General features: G+C 35.8%; 3 protein-coding genes across 3 annotated transcripts in view; 1 reads left to right on the forward strand and 2 right to left on the reverse strand.

Annotated features, from left to right (window-relative positions):
* Nucleotides 1-295: 295 nt before the first annotated feature.
* Nucleotides 296-6,877, reverse strand: LOC134674104 (cytochrome c oxidase subunit 5B, mitochondrial-like). Its single transcript, XM_063532160.1, has 4 exons — nt 6,721-6,877; nt 4,571-4,744; nt 3,156-3,199; nt 296-513 (listed from the first exon to the last, which is right to left on the reverse strand). Exons 1-4 carry the CDS (start codon nt 6,806-6,808, stop codon nt 451-453), a joined length of 369 nt encoding a protein of 122 aa, XP_063388230.1. The 5' UTR covers nt 6,809-6,877; the 3' UTR covers nt 296-450.
* Nucleotides 6,878-7,416: 539 nt separating this feature from the next.
* On the reverse strand, nt 7,417-8,909 carry LOC134673827 (uncharacterized). Its single transcript, XM_063531855.1, has 4 exons — nt 8,733-8,909; nt 8,471-8,608; nt 8,190-8,354; nt 7,417-7,693 (listed from the first exon to the last, which is right to left on the reverse strand). The coding sequence occupies exons 1-3, from the start codon at nt 8,862-8,864 to the stop codon at nt 8,274-8,276; spliced, it is 351 nt and encodes a 116-aa protein (XP_063387925.1). The 5' UTR covers nt 8,865-8,909; the 3' UTR covers nt 7,417-7,693; nt 8,190-8,273.
* A 723-nt stretch (nt 8,910-9,632) lies between these two features.
* The window catches only part of LOC134673998 (uncharacterized), a 109,974-nt gene continuing 93,106 nt past the window's right edge, over nt 9,633-26,500 (forward strand). The window contains exon 1 of the mRNA XM_063532053.1: nt 9,633-9,875. The gene's annotated coding sequence lies outside the window, so the exon portion shown is untranslated. The remainder of the gene's footprint in view (nt 9,876-26,500) is intronic.

The following is a 26,500-nucleotide window of genomic DNA, read 5'->3' on the forward strand; positions in this document are numbered from 1 at the left end:
CTACTCGATGGCAGATGACGCTAGTAACCTCTTCAAAAGTCAGAACCTGAATATTGTTATTTTTTTCATAGGACATGGGGTAGTTTCATCATTATTCAATACAGACGAAGTTGCGGGTACCTTTACTACAATGTTGAGGCGTAGGAACGAAATAAAATGCCTACGTAAGTAAAACAGTTCAACAAATGAAATGACAAGATATCATAACAGTTAAACGTTTATTTAACTACTAATCTAAACCCAAATTACATTTGTGTACACATCAACTCAAGGCAGTCCACAATAAAACGCGAAGTATGCTTATAATTATTTAATGTTTATTTCTGATTTATTGACATCTATTGCATCTCTAAATTTTTGCGTATGGCAACACCAGGAACCATAGATAACAAAAATGCTCGGCGTAGAGATGCGATTATTGCAGTGTGGCTACGTAAAACTAAATTGTGTTTAGAGGGGCGTCTTCTCGATAAGTTTGTACCAGTGTCCGCACTCGCAGCGGCGGGGCTGGCCCTGAAAAATTAAAAACAAATCAATTAAAATATAGTCATACCGTAAAAAGTCTGCAGCGATTTTGATAGCCCACGCAGTGCAAGTGCATTTTAAACGTCAAACTTCTATGAAATTATGACGTATACATAACACTTACACTGCGTGGGCTATCAAATCCGCTGCACACTTTGTTTGGTGCGACGATAATGACCGTTGAGCAACAAAATAATTCCAAGTTAGCTTCAATTGGTTAATTTTACCGCGAAAATCGAGAACAGGAACTTTTTAGGGTTTCGTACCCAAAGGGTAAAAACGGGACCCTATTACTAAAACTCCTCCGTCTGTCTGTCACCAGCCTGTATTTCGTGAACCGAGTGGAAATTTTCACAGATGATGTATTTCTGTTGCCGCTACAACAAATACTAAAAAGTAGGGAAACCTCGGTGGGCGAGTCCGAGTCGCACTTGAAGAATTGGATTGAGTTTAACCACTTTACGAGTTGAGAAGTAAGAACTAACGAAATATGTACCTGCGGGCGCAGCACGGTTCCATTTTTATCGACTATAACTATGCGCATCCCTTTCGCACTAACATACTTGTTAGAACGTGACAGGCATGGCCGCCGTGCTACGCGGCCTGGTCCGGGATTATACTCTGTATCTTTAGGTATTTAAAAAAGAGTAAACAAAATCTACCCTCAAATGGTTCCTTAAACCAGTTGAGGGTAGATGAAAACATTACATCATCAAATAATGTAGGTTAAAGTCAGGTCGTTCAGTGACAGATCCAGGCGGTTTTGTATTTGGTTGGTTAATCAATAAAATGTTATGACTACCCGAAAATTTACAAATTATTTTACTTTTATTTAAGTACCTAAAGATACAGATTATAGTAAAACGCCGGTATCTAAATACCACTAGGCAATAGCTTAGTGGTATTTAGATAACGGCACACCATCCACGCGCGCATCCACCGGCGCACCATACGGTAGATCAGCGGTCGGCAACCTTTTAGCAGCCAGGGGCCACATAGCAGTTAACGAAGTGGCCGCGGGCCGCACTTTGTTAATATTTATCACTTTTATCAGACATTGTCATTGTCATTTATGAAAAAGCTGAAAAGGGATTGCATAAGATAGCTACGTGGTTGAGTCATAACTTACTAACTCTTAACAGCGATAAAACTAATTATATATGTTTTTCAAAGTATGCGAACACACAGCCACCTATTGATCTTAAAATAAAAATACACACATGTAATCTAGATAACACTCAGATATGTACCTGTCAAATTATTCAAAAGGTCTCCTCTACTAAATATCTGGGAGTTTTCTTAGACCAGCGGCTCTCCTGGCATAACCATATCCAATACCTAAACGGAAGGATCAGGAAGCTCATTTGGCTGTTCAAAATCCTTAAACATGTTGCGTCTACACAATTACTCACCCAAATATATGTCTCACTTGCCCAGTCAGTTGTGACGTACTGTGTTCCCATCTGGGGTGGAGCCAACAAAACCAAATTCTTACAGGTCGAAAGAGCCCAAAGATGTCTGCTCAAAGTAATATTTTCTAAGCCGTACAGATATCCGACTGACGAGTTGTACAAAGAATGTAATTTATTATCTATAAGAAAGCTTTATATTCTAGGATGTGTCACAAAATTACACACAACAATAAAGTACAATACTAGTGCAGTAACTCGTAGGAGAAAGCGCAAAGCTGCACCAGTGCCTCTAACAAACTCTAAATTTGCCAAAAGACAGTTCTACCATCAATCTGCTAAGCTATATAACACCATAAACGAGCTACTCGATATCTACCCACAGCAACTATATGACTGTAAAAAAATCGTTACTGAATGGCTAAAAATTTTAACATACAAAGAAATTGAATCTATCTTGCTATAAAATTAAATAAATAAAATAAATAATAAAAACAACACATAGACACATGAACACACACACACACACACACACACACACACACACACACACACACACACACACACACACACGCACACACACACTAACACGCATACGCACACACGCATATTAATTAGTAATTTGTCAAAATGCATGGTAAATTGTATTAAAATTTGATTTAGTTTTTAATTTAAAGTATCTTACCCTATATTAAGTATAAGATTAAGACTTAGAGAATTATGGTAAATCTTTGTAACAAATGGAAGAGCGGAGCCTTCTGGCACAAGTATTTGTTTACTTAAAAGAAGGTTCTTGTTGTAGTTCTAGTTAAAAAAAAAAAAAAAAAAGTACTATTTATCAATATTACATCCTCTACTAAATACTTAGCCAGGGAGGCTCGCGGGCCGCAAGTGAGAGGTTCGCGGGCCGCATGCGGCCCACCGGCCGCTGGTTGCCGACCGCTGCGGTAGATCATAGTCTAATAAAACATGGTCTTCTCTTCCCAGAGTGACACAAGCCTACGTCACAATAACATGGCCGCTATATATAGCGCTATCGCATATTATCATATAGTGCTGTCGCATGATGACGTAGGCTTGTGTCAGTCACGTGACCATGAAAAGACGGGAAGAGAGTACCAGGCCCAGGCGGAGTATATTATTATACCATGCGGTAGATGGTGCTATATGTATAATAATACATAATTATATACCTACGTTTCTTTGATAGATAGTAATTACCTTATGTATCCAAAGCCAGCTGATAGCTGTGGAGTGTTCCTCGCCTGAAACAAGATAAAATAACAATAAGTACCTATCTTAATATGTAATAACATATTACATTAATCTTGTTAATAAATCGCAAGATTGAAGTCTTAGTTTGAGATTTATACTCGAAAAAATATCTAATTTTAAGTAAAATATCTGGGAGATCGAGCTTTTCTCGGAAAACGTATAAAAACTCAAAAATACGCGTTTTCCCAGAGATAACACCTATAGTTCGTTTTTTTAGCATTAGAAAGAACTTGGGAGAAGGTAAGCGATCTTGACATGTCTTTTAATTATGAAACTATTACTTATGAAAGCAGAAAAATATAAATGATCGTATTAGATTCATAAATGTTACATATTTGCCATAACTTATTTTTAAAATGTGTTTTTCGATTAAAAGACACATCAAGATTGTTTACTTTATTTCTAATGCTAAAAAAACTATAGCAAGATTTTTTCGCCCCTGAAAACCCCCAAAATCGTTAAGAGCCGTTTCCGAGATCCCCGAAATATATAAATAAATAAATATACAAGAATTGCTCGTTTAAAAGTATTACATAGATATGATGCCTCTGCTTGCAATATGACCACATCTCAAAATTTACGATTTTTTGAGGAAAGTATTTTTAGTTTAAAAGAAAAACGAAAAGTATACTTTAAAGCCTTCTGTGCAAATGTCGGCGTGATGAAGGCACCCAATAAATTATACTTAAAAGAAGTAAATAATTTTCAGACACAAATAGTGCATTGTGCAATACACTAATCCCAATATTTTTATCAGATAAATGTAGACTTTATTTCTTTGCATTAGGGTTTAAGATTTGACGTTGGATGGCATAAGGAAAACAATGTAATGCAAGTTTTCCTTAAGAACAGTAAATAACCAGGTAATTAAAAAACGTAAAACGTAACTACGAAATATACTTTTAAAACAACAAACAAATCCAAGGATAACAAAAAAGCGCTGGTAGAAACAATAGGACTATGGTGCTCCAAGGATTTCTAGAACAGATGTGACTACTATAGTTCGTTTTTTTTAGCATTAGAAATTAGGTAAACAATCTTGATGTGACTTTTAATTGGAAAACACATTTTAAAAATAAGTTACGGCAGATATGTAACAATTATGATTCTAATACGATCATTTATATTCTTCTGCTTTCATAAGTAATAGTTTTTGAATTTTAAAAAGCGTTTTTCAATTAAAAGACATGTCAAGATCGCTTACCTTCTTGCAAGTTCTTTGTAATGCTATAAAAAACGAACTATAGGCAAATGTGACAAGGAGGGGAGGGGGTCAAAAAATCTTCAAATTCGTGTGATGAAATGAATGGATGACTGCTCAGAAGTGCGAGCTTGGGAGCAAAAAGTAAAAATCAACTTACATATGCATCCAACAATCCGGGCATCGAAGCAGGAGGGCACCAGGGTGGGGTTGGCCTTTGTGCCGGCAGCCTTCTTCAGGACCTTCATGTTGAATGGATCATCGTCTCCGGACTGGATGGCGAGGAGCTCCTTCTTCTCCAGGCCGGTGGCGTGCTCCAGGGGATCCGGCATCACTGGATGAGAAATTAATATTAAAATTCACCGGCAGATAGATGGTGCTGATCGCCTCCACTTCCCACCACTAACAAGGAAGGGTACCCAACTGTCCGACTCCGATTTGATTTATTTTGATATATGTTATAGAGTAGTCTAAAATAACGGACACGTAATTTTTTTTAGCTGCCCAAACTCAACCTGTTAGGAGAAAATGGCCTTCAAAGTACTGAAAATTGACCTAACCTTCTAATTTCTGAGAAGAGATTTGTTCAATAAAATTGAAAATTAATTTTCATTTGTCGCGTTCAGTTTTATGATGGGGCCTTGTCGCGTTCAGCTGCGTTCATGACCCAAAAATGGTCTCGCCGGAAATTCAGCACCGAGTTTTGGGTAAACTATTTATTTATTTTATGTTTTTTTATGTTTAAATTTCTTTGTTGTTCTATACTTGTGTACTTATGTCATATAGTTTATCACGAATAAATGCGATGATTCTGATTCTGAAAATTAATAAGATTTATTCCATACATTCCATTCCATACAGGGCATATAAAACAGCATCGGCTACAAGATTAAACAAATTTACTTGAACCTTGAACAAGATGGGAGGATGAACTTAAACTCACAGCGGGCCCGAAGTGGAGAAGAGTGGCCCACGGCAGACCCAATGGAAAGAGCTGGAGGAGGCCTTTGCCAAGCGGCACACGGAGCCACAGAATAAATAATAGTAGTAGGTACAGAAGACTCACTCTCTAACAAAACGCTTCTGTTACGATTAGGACAGATATGACCGCTAGGTGGCAACAGCGCCACGCGCGGCTTATGGCTAACCACCAAAATTGGAACGGATGTAGTCGTAGCTACCTGTTGCAAAGCGATAAAATCGCTGAGTGAGCCCAACTGACTGAGCTAAGAGACATATTCGAACTCAGAAGAAAAGGGCTTAATAGAAAGATAGTACTAGAAATAGAAACCTAGTGAGTTTAAATAAAAACAAAAGTCATATGATTGATTTTGATTACAGAGGTCATGTTTGAAGACTTTGAAGGTCATCAATGTCAAAACAAAAGTTTGTGTTTAGACCATTGTTATTATTTGTATAAATACCTAATTTGGAAATCATGACCTAATTAGGAATGCTAGGTCTATTGTTTGGTATTGTTTGGTTGGTGGTAGTGGTATTGTTTGTTGGTGTAACTTAGTTTCATGAATATAGCAATAATTATTAGCCACTTAAATAAATAAACAAGAAAATTCAATGATGCTTAAAGTATAGATATATCATTTTAATTATATTTTAGTTTTAGTTTGAAATTATATGTGGTCTTATTTATATTGATGACATGTATTTATTGCACAAATACATACTTATACTATGCTTTATTTATTATTATATAAAATATAAGCATATTTGGTGATAGAGTTTATAGGACATAACTATAATATGTAACATTTTACCTAACCTTGTAGAAGTGAGAAAAATGTAGCATACTTTATTTTTATATATAGTTACGGATAATTGTACATAAAGTACAAATAAATATTGACAATGGATAATCTGCAATAAATAAAAAAAAAATATTATAAGGGCCTTAGATAAATAAAGATTATACCTATTCTTTTGAGATAAGACATGTAATGTACAACATTGATTTCAGTTAAAATTACATACATATACAGTGGGTGAATGTAAGGAATAAGTTAACGATTCAAAATAAAATTTGTTTTGATTTTATTTTAGTTAAAATTATTTAAGAAAATACAACAGGAAAATCAATACAACGTGATCGATTGACATTTTGTAGAATGGTGAAACAGCTCTGCAATAATAAGAGTAGTTCTTTATAAAAGTTTTATACAGCCCTCTTGAATATTTCGAAAATATTTCTTTCCATGGGGATTTGTCATATTTTTAGGGTGATTTTTGACATTACGTAACTCAATTTTGACAAGTGAGGTTGGGGCTTATACTGAACGTTTAGAATTTACTTACTTTTGTCGGCATATCCTCGACGGGCGGAGTTCAAGAGAACACCTTTAAGCGCATTTCCGCGAATAATTTGTCTACACAGAGAAGCCATTTTACTATTTCCACTAGACCGCTTCGCACGATGGCAAGTGGAAGAAAATTTTTTACGTGCTTAATAGTGCTGTCAAAAACCGGTTATTTTTATTTACCGGTAAAGTTCGGTTTTATATGGCTTTGTATTTTGATAGCGTTCTATTCTTTACTCAATGAGGACTGTATTATTGAAATTATAATTAATGGGTTTATAAAATGTAATCACTTTTCTACACGAATAAAATGCCTGTTGGCGGTACAAATAAAAAAAAACATATATTATATGAAGGACATTATTTTTATTTTATAAATTGTTTTCTACCGAAGTTTAAACTTATAAACAGGAAATTTAGCATTCCTTATATGGACACGGCGCACATCTTCGTTCTTCAGCCCTAAATATTCGCAGTTCGATCGCAGAGTGTTCGTTGGTAAGGATAACAAACTAGACTCTCACTCATTAACCGCATTAAGAATGTACAATTTTAATTTAATTAATTTAAGTTTTATAAGTACTTGCACTTATTGTATAAAACACGATTCTTGTCTTTATACAGTACAAATATTGTGTTGTTATCTTATATTTTTTATCATAAAACGGGAAAAATAACAAATTATACATTTAAACGAAGTGTTTATTTTATTAGAGTTATAAAAAAAACAAGAACTACAATTATTCAAAAAGTGCCTCTTAATACTCGTCTTCATTCGTCATAAAATACAACAATACATTTTAGTCCCATAATTCACAAGAAGAACATTCTTGAATGCCTTTCTTTCTTTCTTCATGAAAGTTCAAGTAAATTATTTTGGGAATAAATTTGAAATATTTTATTGCTTATATTATGTTTTCTGCTACGTAATTTATGAAAGTTTTCCTTTGAGTGATAAGGCCATAGAAGAGCTGAAACAAAATAAAAAGACATAGAGTCTGGCTAATGATAGTAACGTGCCTGTTAAACTTTTATTGTGAATAAAAATATTGTTATTGTTATAGTAATGCTAGATGAACCTACAACAATTAGTTAGTATATTCCTTGCGTTGTTGATGTGAAAAGCTTTGTCGGTGGCAAAATTTATTTAACCTTCGTGCCTTGAAACCCTCGAGACGCTCAATATTATATTTTATGAACCACTCACTACGCTCGTGGAATGTTTCGCTTGATCGGCACGAGAGGTTAAATAATGACGTTGCCCCCTTGTAAAACAACTATAAATACAATGATATATTTTTTTTACCGGATTAAATTGTGGTACCATCGCCCACTCTGTTAACAGTGTTAACTGTACATCTCTGGAGCTTATGCCTTTTGTAATAAGGTCCACCGATGTACAGTTAGGAGTGTTGCTGTTTGTACATGCTTGACTTGCTGAAAATAATTGTCACAAATTTTACTTACTGATAATAGAAATCGTATCTTGTTACGCATCTTTCTAATTTTATTAGAGATCAAGACTAAAGAAGAGACGACGCTATGATTAAATCAGTTTCTAGTTCTGCCACTTCTTTGAATGAAGCAACCTTTGAAGGAGTTCAATCGCACGTCTATTTCACCATCTTCAAGCTGAAACAGACAAGTTATGATTATCTATAGCAGAGTGTAAGTACCTATAAACCAAAATCAATCCATCGATTTCTAAAGAATGGACATTTTAACACACTTAGAGTTCTTCAGCTTACCGGATCTGTTTGATAAAGTTCCCTGTAACACGAAGGGGAGACACACTCCCTCACGCAACGAGTTCGAGCAAGGCCGGTCATATGGCTACAGGCACTGCTCTGTTCACAAGCGGTTTCGAACTCCCGGAATGTCATTTCCTATAAATGGAATAGGAAATACACAAGTGAATTCGAAATACCTAGTCATTATTTTTTTATATGTCGCGACATATTTTAGTAAGGCAATCTTATACTGATAACGAAGACGATGATATGCACTTACGTTTTTAGGGGAATCTTTATATTGGTATTCTTTAAACGTAAAAGTCACTGGAGTTTGTTCAGCAACACTTTTACAAATCCCATAAAACCCTATAAATAAGTACCATCCAAGTAACACAGATATTCGGTACATTTTGTCGGCAAGTGTCGTATACAAGCTAACCTTTTGGCTAAAAATCAATAATTTTTGAAACCTGTTGCTTCTAAGGCTGCTTTTGCGTGCGTTCAATCTTTAATTTTGGTTACTAGATATCAGTAACATATTTTGATATAACAAAAAATTATAGTCTATTTATTTTTAAGTGTTATGCAGAATTGAACGAATTTTGCTAAATTTCATCAAAAAAATATAGTTCATGAAAAATTATCGGTTTTTTCGATTAAGTACCTCACTACAACTTTCAGCAACCGTTCAAATACCAATTACAAAACTCTTTTTTCCCGAAATTCGCGTAAACTAATATTTTGTTGGTAACTTAGGGTTTGAGAATATTTAATAAAGTAATATTTTGTTTGTGTACAATAAATGTATTAATTTTCAGTTTTACTCAGTACGTTACAAATTACAAATATAATAATTTACAAATACAATTTTTACATCAATTTTCCAAGGGATCAATTAGGAACGATCATTTAGGGTTGCATGTAAATAAAATTTAGGAATGGTAGAATTATTTTAATATCATTGTAAAAGTAAAATTTGTAAATCATCGAACTTATAAAATTAAAATAAATTTAAAGGTCACGAAAACTTTTCATTACTAAATTTTATCAATTCGAAATATTAGTGAGCTACGTCTATAATTTTATTATGACTATTTACCATGTTTTACTGTGATCAATGTTACCATCCACCGTTTATTTATTTTCGTATTTCTACATTGTTTCTCCTTCATACATATTTGCATCGCACATCTACATTAATCTGTCACGTAATTACGAAACCAGCGTAATAAAATAAAGCGAAAGGTTTCTTATTAGACTTCGAACTCTTGCGAATTTCCGTGTGTTTTTAAACTGTGTGTTCTTGAAATTGTAGTATTATTTTGTGTATAAAACTCAGTGTATTGTGCTAAAGAAAAAGACCTTTGAATGTGTTTCTCCGTGGACAAAGTGTTTTTTAGGACCATCAATATCGGATATTGTAAGTATTTTGTCAATTTACTGGCTGAATATATCTTTTTCAACATTATTTCTATCTACACTTCGGTAGAAAATGTTCTATTTGCTACTACAACATATAACAAAATCCTACATGTAATCTGATTTTCTGATAAACTTGTCAATTTATGTTTGATTAGGGCTCAAATCCAATCAGAGTTGAGTTTTTATTAAGAATTCTAACACAATTTAGCATTTTTTTCTATTTACAGCATAAGTAGACAGGCCAGCATAAAAATAATACAATTATTGTTGGTCAGGTGCATAGTTTCACACAAATTGATGTACTTACTTAAATTTCGTTTGCACATTTGTATATTCTATTTACAGATAAGCCATTATCTTCCAGACACTATGTCTATTTTACTAAATTGTTGCTGGAGTGGTTCATCAGTCGCTTCTCTCTTACAATATTTTCACCAAATTTTTTCTGAGACTATTAGATAGCCAAGTTTGTTTATTTCTTTATTTATGTAATTAAACTTTGCTTAAGGCATTTTCTACCAGTCAACCATTTGGGTAAATAATTATATACTCATGGATAAATGTAGACAAATGCAAAAAAAGGTTTAATAACTGGATTTCAGCACCTAAAGTAGTTTTAAAATGAGTAAATAACCTTTTTCAGAAAGACTATTCAAGACTACTACGATAATATCACAAGATTCACAAGCTGAGAATCAAGGCTCGGAACCAATTTTTTCTTCTTACAAAAAATACCAGTATTATTACGTTCTTTTTCATTCTTTGGTTTATTATTTCATTTTTGATGGATCAATCTAATAATACCAAGTCTTTACCTAAATACATGATCAGTCCTACGGAAAGAGCATAAAATAATTAAAATCATTGGGCTATTTTAGAATTAAATAAAAAAAACCGGTTCCGAGCCCTGCTTAGAATATACTTCCGTACTGAATTTTTAGAACTTAAAAGGGTTCCGTTCATAAACAATCACTCTAACATCACTCTGGGCTATAACCGCCAAAATCGAAGTTCATCAATTGTTGGCATTTGTCTCCGTTACTCTAATTATGTCTTAATGAGAGTAAAAGAGGAAGATCCCCGCAATTTGCGAATTTCAGTTTTCGCGGTAGACCCTCTGATAGGTAACTATTATTGTCCTACAGGAGTGCATCATTTGAGCGGATAAATAGGCATCATACAATTTTAAACTACGCGATGATTATTTCTTAAATCAATATAATAAAGTAAAATCAATAATTACAATAAAACGGTCAATTTGGGGAAGACCGCCAATATAACATTTTCTCGCTGACACCACCCCGAGGCGTGTATACATGAAGGAAGGAATGGAAAGACTCACGCGCTTCTAGTAGGGCTTGAAGTATCGTTCGCAGACGTATCTGCTTGTTAAAAAATAGGTTTTTTTACGGCTGCTATTTAACTGAGCACCAGATTTAGTAAAATTTAATACCAAAAAAATATATTTTACCACCCTAAAATAATGAATGATCACCAAAATTATAACACCATTTTAATGTGAAATGATTACCAATTTTATTACATTTTACTATCCTTTTAAAGGAAATGACACAAAATTAATCATTATTAACCCAAAAATAGTAAATGATTACCAAATTTCAAACCCCATTTTAATGTGAAATGATAACCAAATTTTTACATCTTGCTATCCTTTTAAAGAAAATGACACCAAAATAATAATTGTAAACCCAAAAATAGTAAATGACCACCAAAATTAGAACTCCATTTTAATGTAAAATTGTAACCAAATTTTTTAATCTTGCTATCCTATTAAAGCAAATGACTCCAAAATAATCATTGTAAACCCAAAAATAGTAAATGATCACAAAAATTGTAACCACATTTTAATTTAAAATGTGCAAATATTTGATATATCGTTATCCTATTAAATTAATTAATCCACTTCGTCACCTTTTTCTTGTAGCATTTTATTTCTGTAACAGTCGCTGTTCTAACCTAACCTAACCCCCACTTTTCTAGTAGCATTTCGTTTCTGTAAGGGTCGCAGTTCAAACCTAACCTAACCCACTTTTCTAGTAGCATTTCTTTTCTGCAAGGGTCGCAGTTCAAACCTAACCTAACCCACTTTTCTGGTAGCATTTCGTTTCTGTATGGGTCGCAGTTCAAACCTAACCTAACCCACTTTTCTAGTAGCATTTCTTTTCTGTAAGGGTCGCAGTTCAAACCTAACCTAACCCACTTTTCTAGTAGCATTTCTTTTCTACAAGGGTCGCAGTTCAAACCTAACCTAACCCACTTTTCTTGTAGCATTTCGTTTCTGTAAAGGTCGCAGTTCAAACCTAATCTAACCCACTTTTCTAGTACCAAGCATTTCGTTTCGTATTAGGTTAGGTAGGTATGCGGTGCGGGCTACGGGGGTATGAGCGAGAGGGGCTAGTAATTTTGGCATCAGTTTACTTTATTTGGTAATATGTATAAATTTTTTGGTAATCATAGTGGTTTATTTAGGTGAAAATATCGCATTAATTTGGTCTTCAAATTTGGTGATCATTAATGATTTTTGGTGATCATTCAATATATTTGGTATTTGAATACAATTTGAAGTGCAGTCGTAATTAAAATGGTGGTGCTTTTGTATTTTTAGGCCGTATTTTTTGGTGGTCAATAATTTTTTTTGGGAAGCATGATTTTTTTATTTAGGGCACCAAAGTATTTTTTGGTGGTCATTATATTTGTAGCCTTTTTTTACTATATGTATAATGAGATTGCATTGCGTGCCTCAAGACATAGTTTATTAAGCCCTTAATTAGGCTTTTGTTTTTGAATACCACATAAGTCACAAATAAGCATCCGGCCCGCCTGATGGTAAGCAGACCATAGCCTATGGACGCCACTCAACTCCAGAGGTGTTACATGCGCGTTGCTGACCCTGTATAGAAACACTCCTTTTTTGAAGAACCCCTTTGCCTCAACGTCATGCCACGTCAGAATTTCGTCACAATACCACTTAGTCATAATGCCTATAAATAGTTACAGATAAGTACTTACAATTTAATATTAGAATGCTTACAAACCATAACAAGTACTGTATTTTACCATAAAGTCCAAAGTCCATATCATTAACAATTATGTACTATACAGATATTATAGATACAGATACAGATACTATAGAGATATTGACAATATTACGACGACGCTCGAAAGACGCCAGATGTGGGGGGGCCCTAATCTGTGTTGAAAAAAACATAGCTCTAGCATAGGGTTGCCATACGTCCCGGTACGCCGGGACATGTCCTGGTTTGAAGCATGATGTCCCGGTGTCCCGGCCCATAAGCAAATTGTCCCGGTTTATAAATCATAGTTATTTAGTAGGGGGCATTGAGACAGACAGACGGCCGGACGGTCAACAAAGTGATCCTATTTGGGCTCCGTTTTTTTCCTTTTGAAGTACGAAATCCTAAAAATCTACCTACTATTATCTCGAAAAAATTTCGCGCTCGCTTCGCTCGCGTTTTCATTTAGGTACCTACATTATTTGTGACAGTCAAGTTGAAATTTGGTACACATATATTATGTCAATCTATAACCCGAAGACGGACATGTAACGTAAATAAAATGAATTTTAAACATAAGGGCCACTTATTGGGGGGTAAATGAGACACTTAATAAACAAAGTTTTGCAAACTATATGGTGTTATATATCAAGTGATAGAGCTGTGGGAATCTCAAATATATTTTATTAATAATTTTTAGATTAATAGTTTAGAAGTAATTTAAGTAAATAGACAAAAAATTACCACTTGCCCTCTTTATCTCCGAAACTACTAAAATAAAAAAAAATACTAAATAGTTCCTTACCTATAGATGACAGAAAAACCTATTAGAAATATGCAGTCAAGCATGCGTCGGACTTATTACTTAGTTTTTGATCGTCCCTTACGGGTCTTTTTTAAACATTTCACTCACGTTTCACATCAAAATATACATTGTTGAAAATTGTGTAATGTACGGAACCCTTGGAAGGCGAGTCCGACTCGCACTTGGCCGGTTTTCGTTAAATGTCCTCGTCTGAGCCCCCACACTTATGGCAACCCTACTCTAGCATCAAAACCAACGGAGGAAACAGTCGAGTATGTTTGTATGGAGAAATGACCACTCCTGTTGGCTCTTTACAGAGCGGGTTCTCCTGATACAGGTATACATATACTTACAAGGAGGACTCGAGTGTACTTGTATTCAAATTGTACTATTTAACACAATAAACATTTTTCATTTTCACATAATATAATTACGTATAGGCCTTTTAAGTAAGTTGGTACAAAACAAAGTAATTATACTTAGATTACGAACATTTTTTATTTATACATTTATTTGGGTAACTAACAGTCACATACAAATGTATTTTAAATACAGATGTATTGTACTGTAATTTACAGTACATATACTTTATGCCACAAAAAATATTTTTAAAATGACAGTTTTACCCACTAGTTGTTTTCCAAAAAGCTTATCTTATTATTTATCTATTATGTAATATACCCAATTTTTTCAAACGATTTTAGCAGAAAATGATACAAAAACAGAATGATTGGCCAATCATACTGTCATTAAAGCTTCTGTGATTATAAAAAACCGGGCAAGTGCGAGTCGGACTCGCGCACGAAGGGTTCCGTACCACAATACAAAAAAAAAGAACAAAAAAAAAACGGTCACCCATCCAAGTACTGACCACTCCCGACGTTGCTTAACTTTGGTTAAAAATCACGTTTGTTGTATGGGAGCCCCATTTAAATCTTTATTTTATTCTGTTTTTTGTATTTGTTGTTATAGCGGCAACAGAAATACATAATCTGTGAAAATTTCAGCTGTCTAGCTATCACGGTTCGTGAGATACAGCCTGGTGACAGACGGACGGACGGACGGACGGACAGCGAAGCCTTAGTAATAGGGTCCCGTTTTACCCTTTGGGTACGGAACCCTAAAAACCAAACCTAAGTACTGTAGTTTTTTTCCTTAAATAACTTATGTATACACATTGACTTTGTTACCAACTAGCCTGTGTTATTACAATCGCCATCGAGACGACCGCTAAAATAAACCAGTATTAATCCTCTCTATTTCTTACCGGTATAAAGGGTACAATTAAATTGGTTGAGTCTGCGTCGATTCGCTAGCGCGCTGTAGGCAATGTGAATACGCGGCCAGTGCAAGCTTGGTGCAAGCGTACTGAAAATCCTGAACAAGCGTTTCTAGAAAAATCAATCTTAATTCCTATGCTATTAAACACACATTTGTTTAACATTGGCTTTACTGGATTACTGTTTGTCGTATGTAGGATTTTGAGCTTTATAATTGTTGGTTTAGTGTTTATTTTAGGTTGTTTAGGAGAAGGCTGTGTTGCAACTTGCAATGACACAGTGGGTGGGTTTTTGTTATCATGTTTGAAATTGGCATTTGTGTTATGACTACTTGTGACGTTGAAATAAATGTGGTCTGCGGTCGCATTGTATTGAATTTTACCGTGAGGTCAAGACCGTCTATCAGATAAAACCGTCTACAAGCCTTTTCGTAGCTTCTAATTTGTGCGGATATCTAATACATACGTATGGTAATAGTACTAATAGTGAAAAGCCTAACGATAATCCTTTAAATTTTATTAACTTGCGGAGGTAGATCGATTTTTCGCCCCCGTTAGAAAATTTAATCGAAATCGTTAGAACCGTTTCCGAGATCCCCGAAATATACCGGGTGTGGCCCGTAACACGAGCAAATAATTAAAACATAGATTTTACTCCTCAAACGGTGATACTTTTGTTCAACAACTTTTAAAAATTATGAATTATTTAGACTCGCTATTCTTCATACAAAATAAATATTGTCTTCAATGGACGCCATCGCCACGCCATATCATTGTGATTGACGTTGCTTGTCACGCCTTAAACATAACAAAATTCGCAATACATTGCGTCTTAGAATAAACTTTAAAGTGTATTAAAAATCAAACTACAAGTTATTTTTAAAAGTTGCTGTAAAAATGTTGGTCAGTATGAGGGAGGAGTACAGCCTACAGTTAAATTTTTTGCTCATGTTACAGTCCACACACGGTACAAGAATTCCTCACTTAAAAGTATAAGATATGTGTTTATGTTTGTTTTGACCGTTTGTTGCTCCATAGCGACATATTGACTCATCTGACCCTATTTAACTCGAAATATTTTAACCCGTTCAAAAGTACATCAACAATCTAGAAACTAAGAGAAGGTCTTCTATAAATATTACCAAAGTGGACCTTCTGGTGATGGATTAAAACTGATATTTGAATGTTATTTTCTTAAAACGGGTCAAAGATCATGTGTAAACAGATTGATTAAGGCAGGTTAATTAATGAGGTTCGGTATGTAATTTACTGATAATTTGATCCCACCAAAAACATAAATGTAAAAAAGGAGAGCCAAGTTCAATACAAAAATTATGCTTGGCTGTGGGGCTCGCCGCAAAAAGAATGGAGATCTAAATGACTGCCACTGCCAAGTTCTATGCAAAATCCAAATATGTATTTATAGGAACAAAATAACATTATAAACAAGTATTAAACTCTATTTCTTTGCTTTATTGGATACCTATAACAATTGCTGTTATTTAAAAAAATGTGAGATCTTAAAGTAGGTTAGATTTGACTTGGCCAGTTTTCATTATATCAATCATTTTATATGTATTGTAATTCTGATAAAACCTGGCCAAGCCAAATCTAACCTAATTTATAATCTCACATTTTTTTAAATAACAGCAATTGTTATAGGTATCCAATAAAGCAAAGAAATAGAGTTTAATACTTGTTTATAATGTTATTTTGTTCCTATAAATACATATTTGGATTTTGCATAGAACTTGGCAGTGGCAGTCATTTAGATCTCCATTCTTTTTGCGGCGAGCCCCACAGCCAAGCATAATTTTTGTATTGAACTTGGCTCTCCTTTTTTACATTTATGTTTTTGGTGGGATATCAATACTTTTTGTAAAGAAAACTAGGCAGGTATTGAGATTTAATGTTTTTTCTTGTGTTTCCGCTGTATGGTTTTTACTTCTGTTCTTTGTATAATTATGTGGTACCGCGCGCCGCCGACGACACACCGTTGGCCGGTTGTTTAGAGCGTATTAAAAGTTTTTTGTATGGGGCACCACTTATTTTTTGACTAAACTTTATTTTAATATAGCAAATATAATAATACATATATTGGGGTAGTTTCAAATATCTGCTTGTAACGGTTCCAACGCTACAATAAAAAAATATTTTTTTGTATGGGGACCCCCCCTATTTTTTAACTTTTTTTTATTTTTAGATTTTTTCCTACGCTTACACACAATAACCGAGCTGGATTCCAAATTTCATCCTTCTAGGTCATCTGGAAGTAGGTTAGGTTTAGGTACTTATATCAGTCCCAATAAAAAATGGATTTTTGTATGGGGACCCCCCCTATTTTTAAACTTTATTTTATTTTTAGATTTTTTCCTACGGTTACACACAATAACCGAGCTGGATTCCAAATTTCATCCTTCTAGGTCATCTGGAAGTAGGTTAGGTTTAGGTACTTATATCAGTCCCAATAAAAAATGGATTTTTGTATGGGGACCCCCCCTATTTTTAAACTTTATTTTATTTTTAGATTTTTTCCTACGGTTACACACAATAACCGAGCTGGATTCCAAATTTCATCCTTCTAGGTCATCTGGAAGTAGGTTAGGTTTAGGTACTTATATGTCAGTCCCAATAAAAAGTGTTTTTTTTGTATGGGGACCCCCCCTATTTTTTAACTTTATTTTATTTTTAGATTTTTTCCTACGGTTACACACAATAACCAAGCTGGATTCCAAATTTCATCCTTCTAGGTCATCTGGAAGTAGGTTAGGTTTAGGTACTATAAGTCATAAGTCAGTCTTAAAATTTACGACTTTTTGACCTTCATACCTTTATAACCGTTTGAGCTAGCTTCATGAAATTTGGGCTTCTAGATATCCTTATGGATATAATTAAACACACGTAGTTTTATGTGTTTACGTCAAAGATGTTTTGAGTTATAGAAGGGTCAAAAGTGGAACCAAGTGGTTCGTGTAATATTACACTCGGCGCTGGCTAGCCAGTTCCTTTGCTTGAACTTGGCTTGACACGCTGCCGCGTGTCTAGATAACACAGGTGATGCAGATTTTCGTACAAACTCAGTACAAATACAAAGCGCGTGCAGTCGGTGCAGGTGCACTGAGATTGAAATAACGAATGAATAGATAACAATGCATTATAAACTGAAATAAATGTCATATACTAAGGAAAAGTGACCAAGGCCTTCAGTAGGAAGTGCATATACTTAGAAAAATTCGACCTATGCCGCTGTGGCCCGGTGGCCGAGTGGTAGCAGAGGACGCTGGTTCGATTCCAGCCTGGGGCACTGGTGGCCTTGGTCACTTTTCCTTAGTATATGACATTTATTTCAGTTTATAATTTATATAGTAGTGTTTCTACTTGATAAAAACAAATTAAAATATTTTCTGAAAATAATTTAATTTGTTCAAATACTTCATAGTAGCAATTCATTAGCTGGTCACATATCTACAATTTGTAAAAGTGACGAAATATTGGTTAAGCACGGAATAATAATAACTCATATGTGTTTATAATTTTTTTTATTGTTTTGTAAGTGTTTTTATATTTTACTTTTATATTCATATTATAATTAACCTAACTTAAGAAGAAAAATGAATAAAGAGACTCATATGTAAACAAGTAGTCGGACGTATGTATTAATCTTAACGCAAGATTGAAATACATAAAAAAGACGATATAGGTGTAAACCTTACTTCTATTTAATAAGGAGCAAAATGTAAATTTAACTTTTCACCACACCAAACACCAACTCGTAAGGCTGCGTTTCCAGAGAGAGAGAGAGAGCTCCAACCCTCTGCCTTGAAAAGATTTAAGTCCCCCCTCAATTGGAGGAGGGTATCCTCCTAATTTTAAGTTTCAGTAATAATGATACTAACCCCAATGGACTTACGTCTGAAATAAATGTTTTTTTTTTATCCCAATATGGGACCGGCAACAAACTCGGCGGGAATAGTACATTTCGATGCTAGTGCGGAAGGTATGTCATTACTTCACGAGTACCGAGATATCTTGCCACGAGCCGCAGGCGAGTGGCAAGACTCGGGACGAGTGAAGAATGACATTTCCGCACGTGTATCGAACGACGTTTTTTAATACAGTTGCGAAAAAATAAGAAAAACATTGTTAATCGTACACTAAACAAAAGTGGTGACAGTGACAGCTCGGTTAGACGTCGTCTTTAAGTATATTATATCTATGGGCGTTTGGCAGATATTCCGTTCCATTCAGTCAACTTATTAAGAACGGAATTTTCAATATTGAATATTAAAAAATAAACGTGTTATATTGATGAAGAGGTAAGTAATTAAATATGAAATATGTAATATTTTTCGTATTCTTACATTAACGGTAGGTTTTTATGCTGATTACGACGTTTAAAGGAAACTAATATTAACACTCATCAATAAGTAGTCGTGAATTGGAACAAGTATAAATTTAAAAAAATTGGAAAAGTAAAAAGCACTAGTTCGAGATAACCAACTTTCCGCACGCTAAACAGCTACGTAAAGTAGCACTTTTTGAGCAACTGTATTAAAAACATCTTTTTGATACATTACATCTTATAACTAACATGCATTACGAGTAAATAAGATATAATACAATTTAAATTACTATAGAATTCATGCAATTACACACAGTAGGTATTTTTCTTTATATAAATTTAATTTTAACATATATATGTGTATCAAATCATACAAATACGCTAATCTCTTTCAGAAAACAAATTCTAGTCCCTAGTCTAGTCGTACAGTCGCCATCAGATATATCGGAGCGGCGAAGGCGTTCACAATATCTGAGCACGCACTCTAAGGCCTTGACAATAGAGGCGTGCTCAGATATTTGTGAGCACCTGAGTACCTTTGGTGTTTGTGAGTACCTCTTTGGCGTGGGTATCTGAAATCTGAAACCACCTTGGCCGCTCTGATATATCTGAGGGCCCCCCCACATCTGGCGTCTTTCGAGCGTCGGCGTCTGTCGGCGTCGGTCCAGCGCTATGGAAAATGACGTCGCTGCGCAGTTGCGTCGACGCTGCGTCGACGTTGCGTCGACGTCGGCCATAGAATTGTAGACGCCGACGCTCGAAAGACGCCAGATGGGCCCTGATGGTGACTGTACAGTGTACATGATGTCATAGTAGTTTAAACATAAGAATTTTAACCATTTGTTATGGCTTGCATTGCGAAATGCATGGTCGGCTCGGGCATTGAACCTGGACCGGTTCTTTCAAGGATAGATAACGGTGGAAAATGAACGTCAACCTCCTTTACCCAAATACGGCAACGTAAAAAAAAGATTATTATTTTAGTAAATACATAAATTAAATAACTATACTCTGTATCTTTAGGTACTTAAATAAAAGTAAACAAATAATTTGTAAATTTTCGGGTAGTTATAATATTTATTGGTTAACTACAAAATCACCTGGATCTGTCACTGAACGACCTGACTTTAACCTACATTATTTGATCATGTAACATTTCCATCTACCCTCACCTGGCTTAAAGAGCCATTTGAGGGTAGATTTTATTTCCTTTTTTTTAAATACCTAAAGCAGGCGTGGCTCACTCCGCGATTTTGTCGCTTTGCTACAGGTAGCTAAAAGTACATCCGTTCGACCCCAATTTTGGGGTTTGCCATAAGCCGCGCGTGGCGCTGTCGCCACCTAGCGGCCATATCTGTGCTGATCGTGACTGACTCGTTTTGTTAGAGAGTGAGTCTTCTGTACCTAGTACTATTATTTATTCTGTGCCTAAAGATACAGACTATAGTACAGTACTAGTGGCTGTGAGCTGTAGATCTTGTGACAAGCTTCATAAGCTTAATTTTTTAAAATAATAAATGATCGCTTGCTTAATTATGATGATTAAAAATAATTAAACATATTAAGATATGAACTCATGAATAATTTATCTTATCGCCTGATAGCGTGATAGCTGTATGACCTTTGTTGTTGAAATCGCAAATACGTGTAAGGGTGATATTCCATCTGCTCAATAGTTCAATGTGCTTACTTAATGAGAGAGCAGGCGTGGCTCACTCCGCGATTTCGTCGCTTTGCTATAGGTAGCTAAAAGTACATCCGTTCCGCCCAATTTTATTTTGGGGAAAACCATAAGCTGCGCGTGGCGCTGTCGCCACCTAGCGGCCATATCTGTGCTGATCGTAACAGACGCGAGAGAGTGAGTCTTCTGTACTTAGTACTATTATTTATTCCATAGTCTAATAAAACATGTTCTTCTTTTCCTAATAGAATAATAGAATGTTAATTCTTTTTTAAAATAAACAGTTTAATTTTTTTTTTTTTTTCCTAGAGTGACACAAGCCTACGTCACAATAACATGGCCGCTATATACAGGGTGATTCATGAGACGTGAGCAGGAGTAATCCTGCTCACTCAGTAACTGATCATTGATCGATCACCGTCGTATTTAGGTGAAACAATGACACTTTTTCCTATTTTTAACTTTTTGGTGAGGGCAAATTTAACTCTCCACAATCATGGTTACCCTACAAGACCTAATTAATAAACATAAAATGTCTTTAACCGTAATGACAGCATTTTGATTACGAAGAAAATAAACTGTCAAACTTAAGTGAGATACGAGTTTTCAAAAGTAACCAGACCGTGATGACAGTGATGACATTCAATTTGACACAGAATATCGGTAGTTTAGTATTCTGATTTTAGGGTGACCATGCATGTCGTAAATAAATTTTTTTTTTTTTTCACCACGTGTAGAAAATTAACGCTAATATCACTAATACTGATACGAAACAGTTGCTTATAATTTACAAAATGCGCAGTGTTAGTCCTGCTCACGTCTCCTGAATCACCCTGTATAGCGCTGTCGCATGATGACGTAGGCTTGTGTCAGTCAGGTGACCTAGAAAAGACGGGAAGAGAGTACCAGGCGGAGTATATTATTATACCATGATTTATTCTGTGGAGAGAGTGAGACGCAATGCACATTGGACAAAGAAACTGGACAGGTGGAATACCATCCTAACATACTACCTATTAAAATTTCAATCATGAAACTCTGTGTTGCCAACACAAAGGCTCAGTGTTGCCAACTTGGCATAAATGATGCCAGATCTGGCATATTCTCACTGGCTTTGGCACCAAAATTTTCCATTTAGCATCTGGCATATTTTTTAGCATAATTTAGTCTAAGCCAAGTTTGCACCAACAATATGCGCCATCGCTTTAATGTGGTTCACATTTTCATACGAATTTTGACTTTTGTGGACGCATGGACGATAACGGACTATATAAAGTTGGTCAAGCGGATCTTGTCAGTAGAAAAAGGCGGATTTGAAAAATGTATGTGTTTTAAGTGTCTAATTTCAAGTGATATTTTACCATTATTTTAGCATAGGTGTTTCAAAAATCTTTGGCATAATTTTCGCATAATCTAGACATTAGTCTAGCATTTATTCAAAATCCGAGTTGGCAACACTGAAAAGGCTATCGAGTTAGTAATTAATGAGATATAGCGTGCCAATCAATCATAATTAATTATGTATTATTTTTGGAAGGATAATTTGGTAGCATTTAACCATCAATAATTATGAAATTTTATTGTAGTTACACACTCGGAGAGGGCCTTTCGCCGAGAGTTTTGCGCGAGAAGCTGTCGACGAGAGCACACCATGTACACACCAGTGGCGGAGCGTCCATAGAACTCGATTCCCATCGGCTTGTCTGATATTCAGGCTCTTGGGCCATTTTCTTTAAACTTAAGTAAAGGCAACTTAGGTACATTGGCTTGCCTAAAAACAATCTAGACGCGCCGCCACTGTGTACACACTCGTTGAATCATTTAAACCGCGCCGGACGATATCAGCCTGTCAGTTAAACGCAAAATTTGACAGTTCCGAACCTCTGACAGGCCGATAATTATCGTCCGGCGAACTGGTAATCTGTGGGCCCCTTAAAATAAGGACTTGTCTATTTATAATGTTAACATATGACAACCTTTTTTATTCCATCCTTGTGCGCTGTCATTGCTCCGCAGAACAAAGGAATAAATACATATCGTTTTGATAAAATTATTCGCGACGCAACGGAGTAGTTATGGTCGAGCACTCGTCACGGGTTATCGTATCACTCAATGTTTGCGGACATCACTAGCGCGCGTGTTCGAAATTTGAATTTTGTTTTAATTGAGCGCGGAGTTTAAAAAAATTGTGTAAATAGTGTTGTTGACGTGTTCCAAGTTTATTCAGTGATATTTATTTTTGTTATCTGTGTTTGTTCTTTAAATTGAGTGCAGTGCTTGGAATAGCATAAGAATTTGGCGTTCTCTTATGGATTTTTGCCAAAGTGAAGCGACAGGAATTCAGTTTTTCACGGATATGTATCTATATTTATACAGTAAGTATTGGTGTATAAATTAGTTACGTAATGTAGTTTTATTTGTTTGTTGACAATGAAGACTACTAGAACATTTAGCGATAAGAGAAACGCGTAATATATCAGCAACTTATAATAGGAGTCACAAGAATTACATATTTAATTACACAAATGGGTCCACCGCGATATATACTTTCATTATCTTTACCTTAAATTCCGACGTATTCAGCTGAGTTGCATCGAGTTGATATGTGTACAAAACGCGAGAGTTTCAAGTGTTATAGTTACAGGAATTTACATACGGCGTATGCAAAATATTAGCTCAATCGGAAATCGGCAAGTGGGTCAATTTTAGCTTCCAAGATTTGACCCACACTAACTAACTAACATACATACTAACCAGGGCAAGTTAAATAAAAACTTGTAATAACTCCTTGTAAAACAAAGTCCCCTCCGCGTCTGTCTGTTTGTGTGTATGTATATTCGCGTTAAACCAAGCGTGTCTCACTTCGCGATTTCGTAGCTTTGCTACAGCTACATAACAGGTAGCTAAAAGTACATCCGCTCGACCCCAATTTTGGGGTTTGTCATAAGCCGCGCGTGGCGCTGTCGCCACCTAGCGGCCATATCTGTCCTGATCGTAACAGACGCGTTTTGTTAGAGAGTGAGTCTTCTGTACCTATTATTTATTCTGTGGTTAAACTCAACTGGACGGATTTTCATGCGGTTTTCACCTAGCAATCTTTAGGTGTAGAATTTGTTAAGGTTTTGTGTAACCCGCGCGAAGCCGAGGCGGGTCGCTAGTCCGAAATAGGTATTTCCATAAAATCATTTGATTTGTATTTAATTACACAAACGGGTCGACCGCGATGTAATTTCATTGTTTTTACCTTTAATTCAGTCTTTCCGTGACCATATCTGGTGCAACTCAGCTGAAACGTCGGAATTAAAGGTAAAAACAATGATATTATATCGCGGTAGACCCGTTTGTGTAATTAAATATGTGTACAAAACGCGAGGGTCATTTGATTTGGTTCCTATATGTATATAGTCATACCATTGAAGAATCCTTTTCACCAATCGGGCAAACACTCTCCACTTCAATGTAATCCGAGGTCGGCTACTTGATATGCACCAATGACCAATTCCTCTATTGATATAGGATATCTATAGGGCTTTCAGGCTGTGACCTAGTTTAGTCTAGGACTTATTATCCCGGCGATCAATATACAAGTTCACTCATTGCACGGATCCTGTAGGTCTAGGTACAGTCGCCATCAGATATATCGGAGCAGCCAAGGCGCTCACAAATATCTGAACACGCCTCATTGTCAAGGCATTAGAGTGCGCGTTCAGATATTGTGAACACCTTGGCCGCTCCGATATATCTGATGGCGACTGTACCTACTACTTATTTTATAGAAAATGAAGGATTAGAAAAACACCTAAGTAGTGACCGGTCAAAAGTTTTTAGTTATCTCGCGCACGAAGGGTTCCGTACCATTACGCAAAAAAGGCAAAAAAATCACGTTTGTTGTATCATGCACCGACTTAAATATTTATTACGAGTATATTCTGTTTTTAGTATTTGTTGTTATAGCGACAACAGAAATGCATAATCGTGTTTGTTGTATGGGAGCCCCACTTAAATATTTATTATATTCCGTGTTTAGTATTTGTTGTTATAACAGAAGTACATCATTTGTGAAAATATCAACTGCCTAGCTATCACGGTTCACGAGATAGGTACGCTGGTGACAGACAGGCGGACGGCTGGACAGCGGAGTCTTAGTAATAGGGTCCCGTTTTTACCCTTTGGGTACGGAACCCTAAAATCAAAAAAACCACAAAGTCTGGCTAAAGTTTATAAACATTTCACGTTGTTTCGGCAAACGTAAAAACCGGGCAAGTGCGAGTCGGACTCGCGCACGAAGGGTTCCGTACCATAATGCAAAAAAAAAACAAAAAAAAAGCAAAAAGAAAACGGTCACCCATCCAAGTACTGACCCCTCCCGACGTTGCTTAACTTTGGTCAAAAATCACGTTTGTTGTATGGGAGCCCCATTTAAATCTTTATTTTATTCTGTTTTTAGTATTTGTTGTTATAGCGGCAACAGAAATACATCATCTGTGAAAATTTCAACTGTCTAGCTATCACGGTTCGTGAGATACAGCCTGGTGACAGACGGACGGACGGACGGACGGACGGACAGCGAAGTCTTAGTAATAGGGTCCCGTTTTACCCTTTGGGTACGGAACCCTAAAAACATACTTAATGGAATTTTGATCTCAAAACCTTGATTAGTTCACACTCCCCACGTGTCAGAATTAAGATCGATAACGGTGATGTGATAACACTGATAACGATAACGATAATTGACAAACTGATGAATATGACTAATGGGCCCGTTATCTGGTAATTAAATGAGTTCTGTAACGGTACGAATTATACTCTGGCAAACCACATTTGTCAGTAGGTAAATGAGAACAAAAAAACTATACTCACTAATGCAGCCAAGGTGTTAAATAAACTAGTTATATATGTACTCGTAGTATATATATGTCGTCTGGGCGCCCCATGCAGATACCGCTGGAGTGACGAAGCCCAAAAAGACCTGTCCGCCCTCGGAGAACCCACTGGCGTGAAGTGGCGCAGAATAGGGCAGAGTGGCGCTCTCTTGTCAGAGGCCAAGATCCTCTTTGGGTCACTGAGCCAGTGATGTATGTATGTACTCGTAGTAGGTAAAACCGGCCAAGAGCGAGTAGACTCGCGCATGAAGGGTTCCGTGCCATTACGCAAAAAACGGTAATAAAATCACATTTGAAAGGGAGCCCAACGTAAATATTTATTTTATATTGTTTTTAGTATTTGTTGTTATGCTTTTAGCACAAACATACCTCCGCTTATTGTTATTCCATAACCATAATGAATTGACATATGGAAGGTGGGGGCAAATAAGGTCAATGTGTTGAATATGCGCGTTCGCAAATACTCGCTCACCGAGGGTTCCGTACTTTTTAGTATTTTGTTGTTATAGCGGCAACAGAAATACATAATCTGTGAAAATTTCAACTGTCTATCACTGTTCATGAGATACAGCCTGGTGACAGACATACGGACAATGGA

The sequence above is a fragment of the Cydia fagiglandana genome, chromosome 19 (genome assembly GCF_963556715.1).
Source record: "Cydia fagiglandana chromosome 19, ilCydFagi1.1, whole genome shotgun sequence".
Lineage (NCBI taxonomy): Eukaryota > Metazoa > Arthropoda > Insecta > Lepidoptera > Tortricidae > Cydia > Cydia fagiglandana.